We start from the raw sequence: 21,423 nt of genomic DNA, 5'->3' as shown, positions 1-21,423 counted from the left end.
GAATTTTGAGGTGGGCGGTGGGTTTTTCTGAAGGGAGTAATTCTTACTCGTTCGCACTACTAAAACAAACATCTGGATTTAATGCCCGCTTTTCTTTTAGTTCGCACAAAACGGTCCCCCAGCTAGTGGAAGTTTGGGAGCCACGGCACTATCATGGAAAATACTGACTGGTCAGAAAAACCTTTGCTCAGATGTCCGGAGGTTATATTTGGGAGGTGAAACAAAACAAGACAGTAACCAGTCTACAACACCTCTACCCTGACAAGGCTGAAGTTGGTTCCCTGCTCGCTCCTTGTTCCCAGTTCATGATTCTCATTTCCTAGTTCCTGAATACTGTTTTGGACCATTCATAAGCTCTGCACTCCAAAATAAGGTTTAGGCCAATACATATCACATCCCCCAACATTGAGAGGACATAGGAGAAGAAGAAGACGATGACGATGACGCCGCCGCCGCCGCCGCCGCCGCCGCCTACTACTACTACTACTACTACTACTACTACTACTACTACTACTACTACTACTACTACTAGCAGCAGCAGCAGCAGCAGTAGAAGCAGTAGTAGTAGTTTGGATTTATACCCTACCATTCTCTCTTGTAAGGAGACTCAAGGTGGCTTACAAGCGCCTTTCCCCACAACGGACACCTTGTGAGGTGGACGGGGCTGAGAAAGTTCCGAAGAACTGACTAGCCCAAGGTTACCCAGGAATGCGGAAACACATCTGGTTCACCAGGTAAGCTTCTGCCCCTTAGTTGGAGGAGTGGGGAATCAAACCCGGTTCTCCAGATTAGAATCCACCTGTTCTTCACCACTACACCGCGCTGGCTCTCCAAGGAGATGTATGCTGGTTCCTGGTCCAAAGCCGAGTTCTTGTGCCAGCCGCTGGAGCCCAGCGGCAGCTCAAAACAATCTTTGGACCACCCGACATCACATGTCCCCACGTTCCAGAGACTATCTCCTGCTGAACAAATGTTTGAAAAGATAATGGCAACCCAGGAAGCAACAAAAGACAGACTGGGTAAAATTGAAGAGGAGCTGATGGCAGTTAAAAAACTAGAAGAGGCCTTCCTACAGGTGAGAGCTGATTTGAAAGACACCAAAGAGCAAGTAGAAGTAGTTAAAGACAAATGTCTCACGGCAGGGGAGGCGGCTAGGAGAACTAGAGTATAAAATGTTACTTTTGGAAATAAAACAAAAAGAGCGCTCCCTAAGACTAAAAGGTTTCACAGAAACCGAAAAGGAGAACTTAAAAGAGAAAATCATACCTGCTCTTGCAGAGCTCATTAACATGGAAGATGAGGATCTTGCTCTAGAGGTGGATGAACTATTCAGAATTCACACTAGAGCAGCTAAGGAAAGGAAAAATCCTAAGGATATAATAATTACTTTATCAAAGAAATCAACAAAAGATAGTATTCTTTTCAACCAAGCTAGGAAAAAACTCCAAAATGACGGCCAGCAACTATTTCTTCTAAAGGAAATCCCAAAGACCATCCTAAAGATTAGACAGGATTACCGTCCACTAACAGACTCTTTAAAGAGAAAAGGAGTCAGATTTAAGTGGAACCTAATTGAAGGGGTCTCTTTTACATGGAGGGGAAAAGAAACCAATCTGGACACTGTTGCAAAAATGGAGGATTTCTTGAAAAAATCCAAAAAAGATTTAGGTCTGGTCTGATAAGATTTGATATTACACCTGGTCGGAGCGGTAAGATCCTTCTGTTGCTTTGATGTGGGAACGCGTTTGGAGCCTATGCAGCTCTCTTCTTTGATGTCTTATCATACAAGGATTTTATATTTTTATTTGTGCTTATGTAGGTATGTGTAGGCATATGCATAGGTATGTGCGTGCGTTTGCAGATATATGAGAGTGTTTGTGTGCTTGTGTGTAGGTGTATACGTATGAGTTTGTGTATAGGTGACTGTATGCATGTGTAGGTTTGTGTACTTGTATATATATGGGTAGGTATGTAGATATGGGTATGCCTATGTATGTATGTATGTGCATATGGGTGTATACGTGTAGGTGTATACATGTATGTATAACCAAGTGAGTGTGTGTGTATGTATGTGTCTGTGTATGTATGTCTGTATATGTGTATGTATATGTATGAATATGTATGTATATATCAAAGAAGAACTATTCACTTGAAGTAGCAATGGATCAGAAAGCTAATCATGGAATACATGGGTAAAGGAACAGAATTTATTACAACTAGTTAATTCCAAGGTTTACCCAGTTTGATAGGACCCTGAGTGCATGGGTCCCAATAGTTAGACTCAAATACAACTGTGCTGATCCCTGACTACCTGGTTGACAACATGCTAAAACTAGCTATATTTGTTATTGCTTGAAAATACTTGACCTGTGACACCTTATCTTTGAAACTTATACTAACCTCCCCTCCAGTAAATGGATTCTTAGTGATGTGACAGTGGTACAGTAGCCAAAAAAGAGAGAGAGAGAGAGAGAAAACCTAAGCCTTATATTCATCTGTTATATATTCATCTGTTACAAACCTATCTGTTGTATAAATTTGTGAGATCAGTTAGAGCCACTCATTGTTATAATGAGTTTAAAACTATACTTGAATAATATCAATGGCTTAAATAATGCAAAAAAAGGAGTCTGGTCTATGAAAGCTTACGAAAACAGGGAAACAATGTGGTTTGTATTCAGGAGACCCATATCAGGAGACCCATATTGGGCGAGGTCGCGCCTCCAGGTTTTGCGTGCCTCCACCAGCCACGAACACAGGGCCGGGGGCGGGGCAGTGTGGCGATGTTCATCCGTGATTCCATCCCCTTCAGGGCTGCCCCCGTTCCGGAGATCATCGGCGTGGAATGTGTTGGCCTGGAGTGGCTGGCCTTGGAGAGGATGGCTGTCCTCTTGGTGTACCGGTCACCTAGCGCACCGAGGGACTGCCTGCAGCGGCTGCTGGAGGTGGCGGCGGACTGGGCATTGAGGTTTCCCAGACTTATTGTCTTGGGTGACTTCAATGTCCATGCTGACGCCGCCTCATGTACAGCGGCAGCGGACCTGGTGTCATCCATGGCGACACTAGGCCTCTCCCTGGTAAACTCTGGCCCCACCCATGAGGCCGGCCACACGCTGGATTTGGTCTTTGGTCTGGGGGTTGACATGGTCATATCCTCTACAGACAGAGTGCCATGGTCCGACCATTACGCCCTTGGGGTTCGGATGAACTTGCCGCGCCAACCCCGTCTAGGCGAGGGGCAGATTGATGCCCGCCTGCGGAGACTTATGGATCCAATTGGGTTCCTGAATGCTCTGCGGGACCCTGAACCCGCTGGCACACTCGATGAGCAGGTGGAGGATTGGAACTCCCGGCTCTCCGATGCCATCAAGATTGTTGCTCCCGGGCATCCTCTTCGCCCCCGGGTTCGGCAGGCTCCCTGGTATACCGAGGAGCTGCCCCATATGAAACGGGTGCTTAGACGACAAGAGCGAGTGTGGAGGAAATCTCGTGATGGCGCTGTGCAAACATCTTATAGGATGTTTATGAAGGCCTATGAGATGGCAACGAAGGAGGCGAAGAGGGCTTTCTTCTCCTCCTCTCTTGCGTCTGCTAGCTCTCGCCCGGCACAATTATTCCGCATAATTAGGTCCTTGACCTCCTTGTCGGAAGGGTCTACAAATCCTCGATTGGCTGTTAGCTGTGAGGCATTTATGAGCTTTTTTGCAGATAAAGTCACATCGCTTCGCCAGGACCTTCCGGCCACGTTATCCACAATTAGTGAACTGGAAGCTCCCTTGCCGTCTTCGGGCCCAAGTTTGGCCCAGTTCTCTCTGCTCTCCGAAGCCGCTGTTAACAGGGCCTTGGCTGCTGTTAGATCTACTACCTGCCCTCTGGATCCGTGCCCCTCCTGGCTTATAAAAGCTTGCCGGGCGGAGCTACGACCCCATCTGTTGAATATCATCAATGGCTTCCTTGAGCAAGGAGTCTTTCCAGATGGGTTGAAGGAGGCAGTGGTCCACCCACTCTTAAAAAGACCATCGTTAGATCCGGGTGATCTGGCCAATTACCGCCCCGTCTCGAATCTTTTGTTTCTGGGGAAGGTAATTGAGAGAGTGGTGTTGGAGCAGCTTCAGGGTTTCCTGGATGACACATCTCCTTGCAATCCCTTCCAGTCCAGCTTCTGTGCTGGGCATGGGACGGAGACTTCTCTTGTCGCCATCCACAGATCACGGCTCGGTGATGCAGCTTGACCACAAGGCCCGGATCAGCGCTCGTTGGTTCCTGTTAGATCTTACCGCAGCATTTGATATGGTGCGTATCATGACCTTTTGACTCCACCGCCTGGCTGTTGCTTCCGCACGGGCACTGTCCTTCCAGTGGGATTGCCCGCCGCTTCTCTGGGACCGGAGCCAAAGCAAGGTGTGGTCGCGGGGATGCCAAGCTTACTCCCCGGAGGTGCCGGCATTTCCAGTGTGGAGTACCTCCAGGGGGCATTGCTATCCCAGCTATTATTTAACATCTATATGCGACCACTTGCTCAGCTGGTGCGGAGCTTTGGGCTGATCTGTCAATCCAGTATGCTGATGACACTCAGCTCATTCTGTTGATGGAGGGGGGAGCGGTTTCTGCCCCTGCGGCTCTCCAGCATTGTTTGGAGGCGGTAGCTGGTTGGTTACAGCAGAGCAGATTGCAACTGAATCCATCGAAGACGGAGATCCTCTGGCTAGGCCGTGAGGGAGAGGTTGGGGATTTCCCAGTCAGCGTCGTGGGAGGGGGTCTCATTGGCGCCGACCTCCTCCGTTCGCAGTCTGGGGGTCCACCTGGATTCGTCTCTTTCAATGGAGACCCAGGTGGCCCTTACAACCCGGACTGCATTTTTCCATCTACGTCAGGCCCAGCGGTTGGCCCCCTTCCTCTCCCAAATGGACCTGGCCATTGTGATCCATGCAACGGTCACCTCCAGGCTGGACTATTGTAACTCGCTCTACGCGGGCCTTCCCCTGCGGTTGATTCAGAAATTAAAACTGGTCCAAAATGCAGCGGTGTGTTTGCTCACAGGAGGTGCCTTTAGAGAGCACATTCAACCTGTGCTGCGCCAGCTGCATTGGCTCCCGGTTGAATTCCGAATCATCTTCAAGGTGTGGGTTTTGACCTTTAAGGCATTACGCGGCCTGGGACCATCGTACCTCCGGGACCGCATTACCCCGTATGTCCCCACTCGGCCTCCAAGCGGTAAGCAGTAGGCCAATTGGCTGTGGTCCCTGGCCCCTCAATAATGCGGCTGGCCTCCCCACGGGCCAGGACTTTTACAGCACTGGTTCCGGCCTGGTGGAACACCCTGTATTCCCTCCAGCTGTCCGGGCCCTCTTAAGTGGACCTTGGCGAAGTTCCGCCCAGAGGCCTGCTGTAAAGACTGTGTTGTTCCACCGGGCCTTTGGAGTGCCTAGCCGCTGATACGGTGCCCCCTCCTTGCTCCTACCCTGGCACTGGTACATCAGAGCCCTCATATTGAGGGGCCTGCCATCCCCCACCCTCTTTTGGGGTGGGTTGAAATTGAGGCGGGACACCTTGTTTAAATGTTAATTATTAACTGCTGGTTTTAAGTATTTTAAGACGTTTTATTGATGGAGCCTATGTATTGTGTACTGGATTCGCTCCTGTTTAATGCTTCATGTTTTATATTATGTTGTTCACCGCCCGGAGCCCTTCGGGGATCGGGCGGTATAGAAATTGAAATAATAAATAAATAAATAAATAAATAAATAAATAAATAAATAAATAAATAAATAAATAAAAAGGATGAGGAGAGCTATCTATTCAAAGAGTTCCTTGGAGTGGGTTTCCATAACTGTTTCAAGAGAAAAAAGAGAGGAGTCTCTCTGTATATCAAACAAGGTCTTGCTCCAAAAGAAACCTTTAGAGATGCCGATGCTACAATTCTGGGTGTTGAAATGGGAAGGTTTACCCATATTGATTGTAGGTATCTATGCCCCAAACAGTGGCAAATCAGATACACGAGCTCTTAACCTCCTACCCCACATAGCTTTGCTTCCTACAGTTCTGGTGTTGTATAACATTGAGGAGGTGGTAGAATTCTAAACAGCATCTATTGGACTGCTGTAGACATGAGATAAGCAGTGAGCATCCTTGTCTAATGTTGGCTTCTTTGAGAATTCCCAAGTCCATATCTAACCCCCATCTACACTGGAACCACACATTCATTAAACAACCTAACCCATGTAAGAATGGTCACTAAAACCATTAAGGAAATCTCCATATTCAAGAAGAAGAAGAAAAGTTGGATTTATATCCCCCTTTTCTCTCCTGTAAGGAGACTCAAAGGGGCTTACAAACTCCTTTCCCTTCCCCCCTCACAACAAACACCCTGCGAGGTAGGTGGGGCTGAGAGAGCTCCGAGAAGCTGTGACTAGCCCAAGGTCACCCAGCTGGCGTATGCGGGAGTGTACAGGCTAATCTGAATTCCCCAGATAAGCCTCCACAGCTCAGGCGGCAGAGCTGGGAATCAAACCCGGTTCCTCCAGATTAGAATGCACCTGCTCTTAACCACTACGCCACTGCTGCTCTTACTTCTTATCAACATAATTGAATTCCAGAAAGAAGCCATATATCAGACAAGGGCTAACTTCTTGATGTATTAAGATTCGTATTGTTCAACAGGTGTTGTTTAAGCCCATTTTCAATGCTGCCTCCAGGTTCCAGATCTTCATCTAGTGTCTTTTTTCTTTAACTTCCTCATTAGTAGAGTTTCTTCCACCGGTCCTGTGAAAATATTTGGGCCCCACCAAGCAAGCCCCAAGCCAAGAGCCTTTTGGCTCTTCACACAACACAAGCCTTTATTGGCATATAAAATGGGACAAAATTTTAAAACAAAACAAGGTTAAGAAATACAGTTAAAATTGCTAAAATTACTAATTTCCAGTATAAAATTTGCAACAGTTTCACAAAAGAGCACATCAGAGCTGTTCAGGAGATTGGGTATCTTATAACACCCATGCCACTGAGAACATTGCAAGAAAATGGAATTCATGTATTTCATGCGTATCTTATTGTATTTAGGGCATAGAAACAAAGAAATGGTCAAGTGTTTCCAACCGGTAGTCCTATCACATGAACAAACTCTTTAGAACGTTCCATATTTCCTTGAAATCTTCCCTCCAGCAGAGCTGATGGCAGCACATTACATCCTTGCAGCCAAGGCTCTCCTCTGGAGTGGGATTTATCAGCAGACTCCAAGATATGCTGCCATAATTCCAGCAGCTCAGCATGGGATTAATAATGTAGTCGGAGAACAGGTTGTCTTGGCAGCAACGAGTCAAATTATGAAAACTCAAAGATCCAAGATTTCCTATTCTTAACTAGTCTGAAGGCTTCCACCTTTGTGAGCATAAGGAGTGATTCCAAGGGGAAACCAATAGCTTTAACCTTTCTAAAGATCAAAGTATACCATTCTGAAATAAAGTGATCTGATAACAGAGAGGGAACATAGCTATTGGATCCCACTAGAAAATGTATATGCAGCCAATATTTCATGGCTCTTATCCATGCCAAGGTTTCTAGAGGAGTTTGGCCCATCTCAATGCACAACGCAGCATAAGGCACACATCTAGGGAGCCCCATTAGTTTCCGAAGGAATTTGGAATGTAATAAATTAAATGGAATGTATTGATTGCCTTTACTGTAAAAAAAGCGATATATTGCTGTCATGTTGGTATGTGCCGAGGTAGTTACTGCTAGTCGCTGTGAGGACCATGACAAATTATACCTATAGTAAATGCCAAGGGCCTTTTGGCTCCTGCCCTTTGGCTCACAACTCTGGTTAGCCCTTTGAAAAAAATTGTCCCTATGCAATGCAGAAGACGCAGGAAACAAGTTCAACTAAGGTAATGTGGACCTCTTTTTCCCCTCTGCCTGCCCCCTATTGGACTCAGCTCGGTTCAGAATTCTAACCTCAAAGTTCTGGCATGGCGACCCTTTGAAGATAGTGAATTCTTGCCTTAGTTCACAGAGTTGGAGCTTCTTTTTGGAAGTGTTCCCATATTCCATGAGTAGTAGAAGTATCTCCAGTTGGTTAATGACAGAGTGTGAGGTCTTTCTATTCTGTCTTTCTCTCTGAATGTCTTTGTAAGCGGATGGTTTTTCTAGTTGCCCACATCATTGAATATGAAAAACAAAAGAATGGCCACAGACTGGAAATGTACAATTTACATTTTAATTCTGAAAAAAAGAAGACATCAAAGACTCCAGCAACTATTGGACTATCTCATTAATTTGTCACACATGAAAAGTGGCATTCAAAATTGTACAACAAAAACTATTACCATATATGAAATGAGAAATGCCAGATGTTCAAGCTGGATTTAGAAAAGGAAGAGGCACTAGATATCATATTGCAAATTTACATTGGTTACTAGTACGTATGAGAGAACTATAGAAGAAAATTACCTTTCAGCAAGGAATTCTGACCCTCCAACGACTCGACAGCGTCTTGACTACCATAAGTTCCTAGTTAATCAGCAAAAGCATGTTCTGGTTCGATTGAAGAGAATCCATCACCTGAGAGTCAGGTATTTGATTATCTTCTCTTCCTCTTAAAACATGAGGTCAGTGATCCAGTTTTTGATCCAGATTTCGATCAGGTCAGTTGCCACATCCACCAGATATAGAGTTAGTGAAACTGCAAGATCAGATAAAATCTGATAAGATCAGATTTCATAACCATATATATATTTAAAAAAAACCTGTGTCTCTCATGTTTTTTATAGATAGCACAGGGGGAAAGAGGTTTTCCTCCTCATGACTGTTAAGCTCTCTGGTCAGTTTCCTCAGTTTGCACCTGACACTTTGTGCGCTGCTTGAAGAGATTCTCACTGCCTCTGTTTGGTGAAGGCTGCCCCAGGGCATTTGCTCTGCTGGCTGCGATCCTGGGCACTTTTACAACCTGAAGAGTACATAGTTGTACTCAGCTTTTACTGCCAATTTCAGCAAGATATAGTTTGAGATGCCTTCCTAGCTCAGTGTGGTTGTTACAAAATACATGTGCAGTGATTGTATCTAGTTGATTAGATGCATTCTTACCTCAGTGTAATTGCTACAAGATATATGCAACCAGTCTGCTAAGTGTTACCACTGCTGTAGGGACATTCTTTCCTTGATCTTTATCTTGAACTTATGCTACAGGGGCATAAGTTCTTTGACTGCCAGATTGATTATTAGTTGCCATCTGATAGTGATTTTTAATGATTTTAGCTTTTGCTGTATTTTAACAAATGTGTACTATGATGTATTTTATTTAAGCAGTGGCGTAGGAGGTTAAGAGCTCGTGTATCTAATCTGGAGGAACCGGGTTTGATTCCCAGCTCTGCCGCCTGAGCTGTGGAGGCTTATCTGGGGAATTCAGATTAACCTGTTCACTCCCACACACGCCAGCTGGGTGACCTTGGGCTAGTCACAGCTTCTCAGAGCTCTCTCAGCCCCACTCACCTCACAGGGTGTTTGTTGTGAGGGGGAATGGGCAAGGAGATTGTAAGCCCCTTTGAGTCTCCTACAGGAGAGAAAGGGGGGATATAAATCCAAACTCCTCCTCCTCCTCCTCCTCCTCCTCCTCCTCCTCCTCCTCCTCCTCCTCCTCCTTCTTCTAATGTTTTAGATTGTGCACCACTCAGAGCCCTTTGGGGGTGGGCGGTTATAATAACTTAAACTACTACTACTACTACCCAAACATCCAATTTACTATGGAAAAAGAAAATGAAAGAAAACTGCCATTTACAGATGTCCTAGTCAGCCGCAAACCAAACCAACAATTGGGCCACACAGTATACAGAAAACCCACACACACTGATAGATATCTACACAAAAACTCCAATCATCATCCAGGACAAAAAAGGAGCACCATAAAAACTTTGGTAGATCGTACAAACAGAATCTGTGAACCCCACCTCCTTCAAGACGTATTGAACCACCTAAACTGGGCTCTACAGGCTAATGGTTACTCTACTACAGACATCAGAAGAGCTGCAAGACCAAGAACAAGTCACATGAACAAAGATAAAGAGCCATCTAGAGGGAAAGTGTTTTTACCATACATCAAGGGAACCACTGACCGCATAGGAAAACTGATGAAGAAGCATAGCCTACAAACAATCTATAGTATAGACCCACTAAGACAATTCAACAAATGCTACGTTCAGCAAAGGATAAGAGGGATCCTCTAGCTACTGCAGGAGTCTACCGCATACCATGTAGCTGTGGACAAGTCTACATAGGAACCACCAAACACAGCGCTCAGACATGAATCAAAGAACACGAAAGGCACTGCAGACTATTTCAGCCAGAAAAATCAGCAATAGCAGAACACATAATAAACCAACCTGGACACAGAATATTATTTGAAAACACAGAAGTTCTGGACCACTCTGACAACCACTACGTCAGACTACACAGAGAAGCCATTGAAATCCACAAGCACATGGACTATTTCAACAGAAAGGAAGAAACTATGAAAATGAACAGAATTTTGCTGCCAGTTTTGAAAAACACTAGAGTCAAGAAAGTGACTAATCAGCTCCACACAGTCACAGGGTGACTACAGATAATCAAAGGGAACAAAGGCCAGACTATTTCTATTCAAATGCCTCACCTATTGACCTGGCTATCTCCATTGTCACTCACATGCTACACGTCATTGTTACTCAGTTGCCAGGCCACTCCTATTCAGATGCCCTCAGCATCAAGATACAGAGCTCGGGCAGGCTCCTCCCAGAACGCTGAGATAAGCATAAGTTTAATAGAAGCCACAACCTTTTCAACAGTGTGGCAAACAGGCTGCAAGATACCTGCTGGGCACAGAAAGCTGGCTTGCTTGATCCTTGTTGCGGGAATAGCAGCGAAAGAGATGGGTTCTTCCAGCCTTTCCCCCGCCCTGGAACAGATGCTGAATGCTCTTGGGGTTGTGACTCTTCTTTGGCTGTCTCTGAAGGCTGCCTGGAGTGTGATATGGGCAGTGAGGACCTACTTGCTGTCTGAAGTGTGGAAAGGTGTCGATCTGGCTTCCTACGGCCCTTGGGCTGGTGAGTTCTGTGTGATCGCTGTGTGTTTCTGCTTCCACTGTTTCTGCGACGATCTCATTCTGGGGGGCGGGAAGACCTGCAGCATTTCCTCCCGTAATAGTTTACATTCATAGATTGAGCAACTCTTAATCTATTAATTAAGATTCATATATTAATTGATGTTAGAGAAAGATAAAGATTAAGAGTACAGATTAAGGTGAGAGTGCACCTGCTCTTAACCACTGCACCGTGCCAGCGGTGCACTCTTATCCAGTGGAGGGATCCAAAAATTTTAGTAACAGGTTCCCTCACCAACACCCCACCCCCCCTCAGCAAAGGGGGCAGAGGCGTACCTAGGCAAACCTGAGCCCTGGGCAAAACCTGAGTTGGATTGCCCCACCCCCATGGGCAGCCACCCCACCACGACCCCCCCCATTTTTTTTGCAGCAGGTCATTTCTAAATCATCATCACATTATAGAGAATGCCCCAACTCACAAATCTGAACACAGCAATAGTGAAACACACAGGTTCTTGGATAGAGACTGGTGAGATAAAAGGGACGAAAGGCTGAGAATCCATGAATTGCAGTACCTGAAAGGGATTCACCCAGTTCAGGGAGTGACATTATTAGTCACAATTGCTACATGGAACCTTCACGTTCAAAGGCGGTATGCCTCTCGGGGAGGCGAGGGCGTGGAGACGGGAAAGCGGACCCAATTAGCAACCCCCTCTCAGCACACACAAATAATTAGTAACCCACTCTCGGGAACTGGTGAGAACCTGCTGGATCCCACCTCTGCTCTTATCTGGAGAACCGGGTTTGATTGCCTGCTCTGCCCCTTGAGCTGTGGAGGTTTACTGGAGAGAAAGGGGGGATATAAATCCTCTTCTTCTTCTTCATTGACAAACAAGGGATCACGCTTAAATGGTATCTGATGAAGGGAACTCTGATTCTTGAAGACATATGCTCACATAGACTCTGAAAATCTTGTTGCGGCCGTATAGCTGCGCAGATGTAAGCCGCAGATTTTTTTTTTTTAAAAAAAAGGAAAATGGAGGCGAATAAAGAAGGATTTTTGAAAAGACCCTCAAACGGCGCAATTCTCAAAAAACCCTGCTGGGGAAAATAACATGGGGCAGACTTGTTTTAGGGGCAGGATCTGTGTGAAGCCCCCCCCCCCCATTTTTCTTTTTACTGCCCTAAAACAGCGATGGCGAACCTATGGCACGGGTGCCAGAGGTGGCACTCAGAGCCCTCTCTGTGGGCATGCACAAACAGAGTGCCCCCCCCCCCCACACACATCTAGACTGGCCTGGGCAGCTGGGCTCGATTATTAGCATTAAACCTAAGACCTAGTTTTGGGGAAGTAGTGTAGGTAACCCTGTTAAGCGCTGTTAAACTAAAGCACGATCCTTTACCTGGGAGTAAGCTCGGTTGCTGGAAATGGGGCTTGCTTCTGAGTAAGCCCTCCTAGGGTTGTGATTCACCCGTTGGAAGAGTTGCACGGTTGCTTCAAAGCAAAGCCACCGACTACCACCAAGCTTACTCCTGAGTAATGCACGCCTCGGAGCCAACCGTTTTTTTTGGAACGAAAACCTCAGCATTCTAAACGAAAACCTCAGGTTAAATTACCGTGTTGGCGCTTGGCGATAAATAAGTGGGTTTTGGGTTGTGATTTTGGGCACTTGGTCTCGAAAAGGTTCGCCATCGCTGCCCTAAAACCATGTTTATTGGCCCATGCGGAGGGGGCCCTAGCTTCCAAGACCTGATGAGATGGAGTTAAAAAAGCTAAAATGAGGCGATTTCCATGACTCTCTTGGTTTCAGACGGAATTTCGTATATTGTCTTGATTAAAATACTCCCCTGTTAATGGATTTCAACTGTATCTTCTTTGCAGTGGTGACTGGAGCCACAGCGGGTATTGGAAAAGCCTACGCACTCGAGGTAAGTCAATAAATGTGCGCGAAGTTCCCGACTAGGACTTTTCAAGAAGTGGGGTCACATGTCCATGGGCAGAGGCTATTCCAGTGGTGGCGAACCTTTGGTACTCCAGATGTTATGGACTACAATTCCCATCAGCCCCTGCCAGCATGGCCAATTGGGTCTCCTGCAGGAGAGAAAGGGGGGATATAAATCCAAACTCCTCCTCCTCCTCCTCCTCCTCCTCCTCCTCCTCCTCCTCCTCCTCTTCTTCTTCTTCTTCTTCTTCTTCTTCTTCTTCTTCTTCTTCTTCTTCTTCTTCTTCTTCTTCTTCTTCTTCTTCTTCTTCTTCTTCTTCTTCTTCTTCAACAGAAACAAAAATAAGAGGTTCGGATAGGAGAAAGAAAGCATGTTCTATCTGCTGGTGTTCACTCTGCAGGGAGGAATCGTCCTCAACCCGGATGTGGGAAAATGTCACTAGTTTAGCCATTTTTGAAAAATGGAGGTTGAGAGGAACATAACAGGCTGAACTCATTTTGGGGAAGTGAGCTTTGCAAAATTCATCCCTCAAACACATTTTATAATATCTTGAAGACGTTCTATGTGGACACTGCAGAATCCACCTCTGTCGGTCATCTTGTCAGCACGTCCCTCTTCCAGTGTGTGTCTCTAATTTGCTTAACTTTGAAGGGCTGCATTGAAGAGGATTCTTCCTTTCAGGGAAGGGGGCGTGCCGGGTGGGGCTGGGCACCATCTTGCCCCGGGTGCCATCCCCCCCCCTTGCCTCTGACAGGAGAAGTGTATGTTTCATGTCTGTTGCGACCTTTCCCTAGATCAGTGGTGGCGAACCTATGGCACGGGTGCCAGAGGTGGCACTCAGAGCCCTCTCTGTGGGCACGCATGCACAGAGCTCATCATGTGATAATAGTATAATTATTTCAGGGAGATTATTAGCATCAAACCTAAGACCTAGTTTTGGGGAAGCAGTGTAGGTAAATCCTGTTAAGCGTTGTTAAACTAAAGCCCGATCCTTTACCTGTTAAACCCCACTGAATTTCATGGGAAGAACTAAAACAATGATGGCGAACCTATGGCACGGGTGCCAGAGGTGGCACTCAGAGCCCTCTCTGTGGTCACGCACAAACAGAGCACCTCCCCCCCCCCACATCTAGGCTGGCCTGGGCTGCTGGGCTCAATTATTAGCATTAAACCTAAGACCTAGTTTTAGGGAAGTAGTGTAGGTAACCCTGTTAAGCGTTGTTAAACTAAAGCCCGATCCTTTACCTGGGAGTAAGCTTGGTTGCTTCAAAGCAAAACCACCGACTACCACCAAGCTTACTCCCGAGTAACGCGCGCCTTGGAGACAACCATTTTTTCTAGACTAAAACCTCAGTATTCAGGTTAAATTCACTGGCGTAATGCCCATTGGACAAGGTGGGCAGCTGCCCAGGGCATCACCTTGTGGGGGGGCATCAAAATGCTGGGTTCGTTTTTGGGTATTTTAGTGGTTTTCCATTTGTGGCCTGCAGGGGGCGCAGTTTTTAGGCTAGTGGCACCAATATTTCAGCTGCATCATCAGGAGACTGTCCTCATGCTACCCCCCCCCAGAGTTTGGTGAGGTATTTGGTTCAGGGAGTCCAAAGTTATGGACTCCCAAAGGGGGTGCTTCCATCCCCCATTGTTTCCAATGAGAGCTAATAGGAGATGGGGGCTACGCTTTTGAGGGTCCATAACTTTGCCCCCCCTGAACCAAACTGCACCCAAACTTGGGGTATCATTAGGGCAGTCTCCTGATGAGGACTCTGAAAAGCCTTTTGAGACTGTGCCTTCAGAAATGTGCCCCCCCCAGCCTGCAACACCCATTGACAGCAATGCAGAAAACTCAATGCAGAACAAAGATTCTTGGGCAAATTCCCCTAGGATATCTCCCTGCAGGGCGCAGCATTTTTTGATGTATCCGTGGGCACCAAAATGTGGCTCTAGGGTATCTATCTGGAGATGATGGCACCCCCCTTAAGTTTGGTACAGTTTGAAGTTTGTCTGGGGGGCCAAAGCGGGACCCTCAAAACTGTAGCCCTCTCCCTATCTCCTATTAGCTCCCATTGAAAACAAATGGGGGATGGGGCACCCCCTTTGGGAGTCCATAACTTTGGACTCCTTGAACCAAACCTCACCAAACCTGGGGAGTAGCATAAGGACAGTCTCCTGATGATATGCTGAAATATTGGTGCTGATATGTCTAAAAATGCACCCCCTGCAGGCACCAATGTCCTGGTGCAAAAAAATTTTTGGTCATGGTGGATTGGTCACCATAGCGCATCCAACCTGTGGTTTTGCCCAGGGCTACAGCTTTCCTGCTCCAGGGCTGCCCTTCGCCATGCATTTCCTGGTTAAATTGCCATGTTGGCACTTTGCGATAAATAAGTGGGTTTGGGGTTGCATTTTGGGCACTCGGTCTCGAAAAGGTTCACCATCGCTGCCCTAGATTGTGGGGTGCAATCTTGCAATCGCTTGGGAGTTCTTTTCCCATCCAGCACTGCAACCTGCTAAGTTTCATAAGGTTTTTTTTTATCTCAAGCGAAAATAACAAAATCTTAGCACAGTTCCCTTAGCAGGAAGTTCCTTTTAGAAGAAGAAGAAGAAGAAGAGTTTGGATTTATATCCCCCCCTTTCTCTCCTGCAGGAGGAGAGGTTCATTGTCCTCTCTCACCAGGAGCCCCTGGCAGAGAGATCCTTTCTGGACAAACCCCTGAAGTGGAATCGAAAACCTTTGTTTTTCCCCTCTCAGGAAAACTCTGTTTATTTATTTTATTTATTTATGGGATTTCTATACCGCCCAATCCCCAAAGGGCTCTGGGCGGTGTACAACATGGATTCCCCATACAGTATATAAACAAAACCCTATTAAATTAAAATGTAAGTTTAAAAGTTTAAATATTTAAAACGCAGCAGTAATTCAGTAAAAGGGCGTCAGCAATACCCCAGATTAAACCCTCCCCAAAAGGGGGAACAAGACAGTAACAAAAGTGGGTCCCCTAGATGACAGGGGGACTCTGAAAACCGGAGGAATAGAGTAGAAGGGGCACCTAATCAGCGGCTGGGCACTCCAAAAGCCCGGTGGAACAACTCAGTCTTACAGGCCCTGCGGAATTCACCAAGATCCCACAGGGCCCGGACAGCTGGAGGGAGAGTGTTCAGGCCACGAGGTCATTTCGGCCTTTGAAGTTGCATCCTGGCACCTTTGTATGGCTTTCTGTCCTCCCTCTGGGAGACCAAAAGGCAAAGATGCTTTTCACAGTCACGTGTGATTTTGCTTGTTTTACAGTACTATTCCATTACAATGTTAGATTAATTATATAGAACAGAACAGAACAGAAAGCCTTTATTGGCATGTTAAAAAAACACAATAGCTACAAAACAAACCAATACAGCAAAACACATCCAATGCAAACCCGCATGACACATCGATCCATGTTCACATCTTCAACAAAAAGAAGGCCCCCAGTTCTCATTCCACTGGGCCCGAACCACCCAACAACAAGCAAATCTCTTGTCTCTAATCATAATCGGTCACAAGTTTGTTATGATTACTATTAGCAAGAGACAGAGATTGAAACACATATTAAATCTAAAATTAATACCACAGATAAACATTTCAGAGATGCTACAGAGACATGCTAAATTCCCAGGTTAATATATTGTAGCATAAACAACAAAAATATTAAAAGCAAGGTATGTGATAAGGAAGGGAGAAGCACTACTCTATGCTCTTAAACATACCTCTAGGACCCATTGCTGGATTATTTGCATTCAATTATTTCAATGAGAAAGTTTGCCACAATCTCAGGGTTGGTGTTATTCAGAAGAATTGGAATTGCAACCAAGTCAGCAGGGGATTAATTATATATATATATGTTTAAATGAATGTAAGGCATTCTGAGTTGAAAGTCGGATACAGTGGAGGAAGGTTCCTAGATTAAACAGAGACAACCAGCTCCCGAGGGACTGAGACTTTGAATTAAGAAGCCTTCGTGTGGCAAATTAATCAGGGCTCATTAGGCAATGTTTGTTGTCTATCCCAGGCCCACACTGAGCCTTGCTTCGCCATCAACTGGACATGGCCCACCCACCCTAGCAGAGGGAGGGGAGGGAGGGGGAGGGGTGGCATACAAGGGAAGGGGAGGGAGGGGAGGGAGGGAGGGGTGGCATGCAAGAGAGGGGAGGGAGGGGGCCCCCGGCATCTGGACATGGCCCACCCACCCTAACGGAGGGAGGGGAAGGGGAGGGAGGTATCATGGAATGATGCTATCCCTAGAGCAAAGGGAAATCACACATGACTGTGAAAAGCATCTTTGGTTTTTGATCTCCTGGATGGAGTACAGGAAGCTCTGCAAAGGTGCCAGGATGCAACTTCAAAGGCCTAAATTACCTTGTGGCCGGAACAGAGTTTTCCTGAGAGGAGGGAGATTACCTGTCAGCAGAAAAACGCACTGATAGACTAGCGGGGCCCGGCCACGCGTTGCTGTGGCTTATTGTGGTGAAATGGGAAAGGAACAGTAGCAGCAAATCAATTGCAGAGGCCAGCAGTACGTGCTCATGCAAACACGCAGCCTGGTACTGTGCGATGTCAGTGATGTGTGTGCCCGCATTCCTTGGAGGGGAGGAATGGAAAGGCACCCCTCCCACACATCTAGGCTGGCTGGTCGTGATCCTTTACCTGGGAGTAAGTTTGGGTGTCGCTTCTGAGGAAACCCTCTGGGGGGGGGCACAACGCAGCCATTCAAAGTATGTCAATGTTGCTGCACTGAGCCATCTCCTGAGTAATGCGTGCTCTGGTTTTCTTAACTGTAACTCAAGCAGTATTCAGGGAATCTAGGGTGCCTGGCCCCTCCCTCCCATCCCTTGCAGTTCCTCACTCCCTCACTCTTCCTCCCCTCACTTCTCTTCCCTTGCATGCCACCCCTCCCCCTCCTTCCCTTCCCTTTCCCTCCGCTAGGGTGGGTGGGTCATATCAAGATGCTGGGCCCCCTCCCTCCCCTCCCTTGCATGCCACCCCTCACTGTCTCCCCTCTCTCACTTCTCTTCCCTTGCATGCCTCCCCCTCCGTCCCTTTCCTCTCCCTCCCTCTCTTCCCTTGCATGCCACCCCTCCCTCTCCCCCTCTTCCTCGTGTGTATGTGTGTGTATGTGTTTCACTTCCACTCGAGTTGTTGCCTATGTGCTGTTTCCACTGCTCATATCTGGCCATCTGAGCGAACATTCTAAGCTGCCCAAACATTCTAAGGGTGACAGTTACACACAGGCAGCTGCATGTCCTTCACCATGGAGCGCCAGGAAAAAGGCATTTTACCTGGGCCAGGTGTGAAATTTCAGGTAAGTGAACATCTAAAAACACTCTCACCTGGCTGACTATAGCGGGTGGGAATTTTCCGAGGAATTGGCCCAGCAGTTACTGAGCTATACTATCATCAACAAAAACACTGTTAGCTTTTTATATATATAGATAGATAACAGGTGTAGGACATTATATACATTATATATTGTTGGGGGGAGACTTTGCTCAGGTCCCGTCCCCAAAACCAGCCTGCCCCGTTTTATTCCCCTCACACTGGGATTTTAAAAAATCACTAAACCAACGATCCATTTTCAAAATCCCAGGTTGGAGCTGCTCCCGCACGAATGGTCAGGCAAGTGGTGCTTTATTTCCCTCCCTTCCACTGCGCCATCCATAGTCAGGGAGAATCGGCCATTGTTTCCTTTCCTTTAAAAATGTTTTTGTGTTGTACATGCGCAGGTATGCAAGTGCAGCCAACCGTATGCCTGCGCAGCTATGCACATGTTTCAGGAATTATTTAAAAGAGAGTGCATATCCCAGATGGTTTCCATGGGTTCTAATCACGGCTTGCAAGGTGGCACACATGTGAACAGGAAAAAGGAAAATGGGTTCCTCTATTACGACTACAACCTGTTAAACATTTGCTGTGCGGAATCGACCAATTTTCTGTAACCTTGTCAAGCTCCCCGGCCTATTGCCTCTTTTGGATTCTTTCCTGACCTTAACTCTCCCCCCTTCAGCTTGCTAGAAGGGGCCTCAACGTGGTTCTCATCAGCCGCTCCGTGGAGAAACTGAAGCAGGTGGCGACTGAAATTGGTAAGTGAACCAGGACAACGAATCTACAGAGCCCTGAAATGAAAGACTATGGAGGAAAGGAGGAACCAAAGGGAGTTTTGTTTATTGTTACCCAAGCGCTACAATTCAAAAAAAAAAAGAGCCAAAGGCGTTGCCATTAATGATGAACTGGGACTAATCCAATGTGAATCACTCAGACTGCAGTGTTAGAGAACATGAAACATGGGACTCACCTGGGAAAGTGTTCCACGGACTGTAAGACCAATTTATACTTTTCTAGCTGTTGTCTGTGCTCTCTTTTGAACTTGAGGGGGAGAATCTTTTGCCACTCCCACTGAAATTATATTTTGATCTGTCTTTTTAGTGGCCCCTCCCCAGAATACTGTCTGAAACATTCCCAAGAATGCTAGTGTGATTACCGGGATGCTTGGGGAAAGGCAGCGTAGGACCGGCGTGGCATAGATGCTAGGAGAAGCAATGGCTGTGTTAACAATCCTTGGATTACCAGAGCAATGCTCTAAGCAGAGTTACTTTACAGTCAACTAGGCAATTCCTCCTGGTGCTACATTGCAAACTTGAAGTGGACAACATCAGAAGAACTCTATAAACCACCCTATTGCAGAAGAGAATCTTTGCAATAGCGGTGTTGAAATGTACTCAGGAAGGTCACTAGTTGAACAAGGAGAATGCAGGCAAATCAGTTAAGTTGGCCTTTCATCTTTGGGAAATATGCTTTGGCAGGTAACAATCCTCCCACGACCCCCGCCACTGGGGCATTGTTGGCGCTTACAAACCTCCTTGCTTTTCACTTCCGCAACCCTTCTGCAGGAAAGCGCTTTGCGCCTCGCAGCCCAATGGTACGGTGCCATATGTCCCCAGTGGGATGCTGTTATACCAGGCTACAGGCTCTATAGGAAGGATAGGACAGGGCGCATTGGGGGTGGAGTTGCCCTTTACATCAAAGAGAGCATAGTATCACATGTATTGTGACAATGCAAGGGGAACTCATTCCCCTACAGAATCACTGTGGATATCAATACCAGGTGTGAAGGACAGTTTAATATTAGGAATATATTATCGTCCCCCTGACCAAAGTGCACAAGAGGATTCTGAAAAAGAAATTAGAGAGGCCAACAAAAACAAAAATGTAGTGGTAATGGGTGATTTTAACTATCCCCATATAAACTGGAAAAATGCATGTTCAGGTCATAGTAAGGAGAGAGCATTCCTGGATATGCTAAATGACTGTGGCTTAGAGCAGATGGTTGTGGAACCAACCAGGGGAGAGGTGGGATCCTAGATCTAATTCTATGTGGGAATCTAGGACCTGGTGCAGGAAGTCAGTGTTGTTGAGTCAGGATAGGGAACAGCGACCACAATGCTGTTGTCAGATTCAGTATCTCAGCATGCGAACAAGTGGCAACTACTAATGTAGTTACATTCGCCTTCAGAAAGGGAAATTTCTCAAAGATGAGGGGGATAGTGCGCAGGAAGCTGAAAGGGAAAATCAAGAGAATCAAAACTGTCCAGGATGCTTGGAGGTTATTTAAAAACACAGTCTTAAAAGCTCAGCTGGAATGTGTTCCACAGGTTAGAAAAGGCAGCACCCAGTCCAAAAGAAAGCCACCATGGTTAACAAGGGAGGTTGAGGAAATTATCAGAAAAAAGAAAATGTCTTTTAGAAAATGGAAGTCCAGTTTGACTGATGAAGAATATGAGAGGGAACACAAATGGTGGCAAAAGAGAAGCAAGTTAGCTGTAAGGGAGGCAAAAAAGGATTATGAGGAACGCATGGCTGCGAACATCAAGACCAGCAACAAACAGTTCTTCAAGTACATCAAAAGCAGGAAGCCAGCAAGGGAAGCGGTAGGCCCGTTAGATGACAAAGGAACAAAGGGTGTGAGAAAAGCTCAGCTGGAATGTGTTCCGCAGGTTAGGAAAGGCAGCGCCCAGTCCAAAAGAAAGCCACCATGGTTAACAAGGGAGGTTGAGGAAATTATTAGGAAAAAAAAGATGTCTTTTAGAAAATGGAAGTCCAACTTAACTGATGAAGAATACCAGAGAGAACACAAATGGTGGCAAAAGAGAAGCAAGTTAGCTGTAAGGGAGGCAAAAAAGGATTATGAGGAACGCATGGCTGCAAACATCAAGACTAGCAACAAACAGTTCTTCAAGTACATCAAAAGCAGGAAGCCAGCTAGGGAAGCGGTAGGCCCATTAGATGATGAAGGAACAAAAGGTGTGCTAAAAGATGACAGGGAGATTGCAGAGAAGCTGAATGTGGAATTCTTTGCATCTGTCTTCACCCAAGAGGAGGTGAGGAA

General features: G+C 46.4%; 2 protein-coding genes across 2 annotated transcripts in view; both read left to right on the top strand.

The window, feature by feature from the left end:
• LOC125435523 (very-long-chain 3-oxoacyl-CoA reductase-B-like) overlaps window positions 1–4,498 on the top strand; it is a 69,109-nt gene extending 64,611 nt beyond the window's left edge. The window contains exons 12-15 of the mRNA XM_048501718.1: window positions 950–1,075; window positions 1,894–1,919; window positions 2,813–2,896; window positions 4,360–4,498. Of these exons, the coding sequence (XP_048357675.1) occupies window positions 950–1,075; window positions 1,894–1,919; window positions 2,813–2,896; window positions 4,360–4,498 (375 nt within the window). The remainder of the gene's footprint in view (window positions 1–949; window positions 1,076–1,893; window positions 1,920–2,812; window positions 2,897–4,359) is intronic.
• Window positions 4,499–10,894: 6,396 nt separating this feature from the next.
• LOC125435522 (very-long-chain 3-oxoacyl-CoA reductase-B-like) overlaps window positions 10,895–21,423 on the top strand; it is a 43,537-nt gene continuing 33,008 nt past the window's right edge. The window contains exons 1-3 of the mRNA XM_048501717.1: window positions 10,895–11,069; window positions 12,948–12,994; window positions 19,045–19,120. Coding sequence (XP_048357674.1) covers window positions 10,895–11,069; window positions 12,948–12,994; window positions 19,045–19,120 — 298 coding nt within the window. The remainder of the gene's footprint in view (window positions 11,070–12,947; window positions 12,995–19,044; window positions 19,121–21,423) is intronic.

Source organism: Sphaerodactylus townsendi, linkage group LG06 (assembly GCF_021028975.2).
Source record: "Sphaerodactylus townsendi isolate TG3544 linkage group LG06, MPM_Stown_v2.3, whole genome shotgun sequence".
Classification (NCBI taxonomy): Eukaryota; Metazoa; Chordata; class Lepidosauria; order Squamata; family Sphaerodactylidae; genus Sphaerodactylus; species Sphaerodactylus townsendi.
Note: the sequence above shows the minus strand (reverse complement) of the source record. Positions and strands in the feature narration are given on the sequence as shown.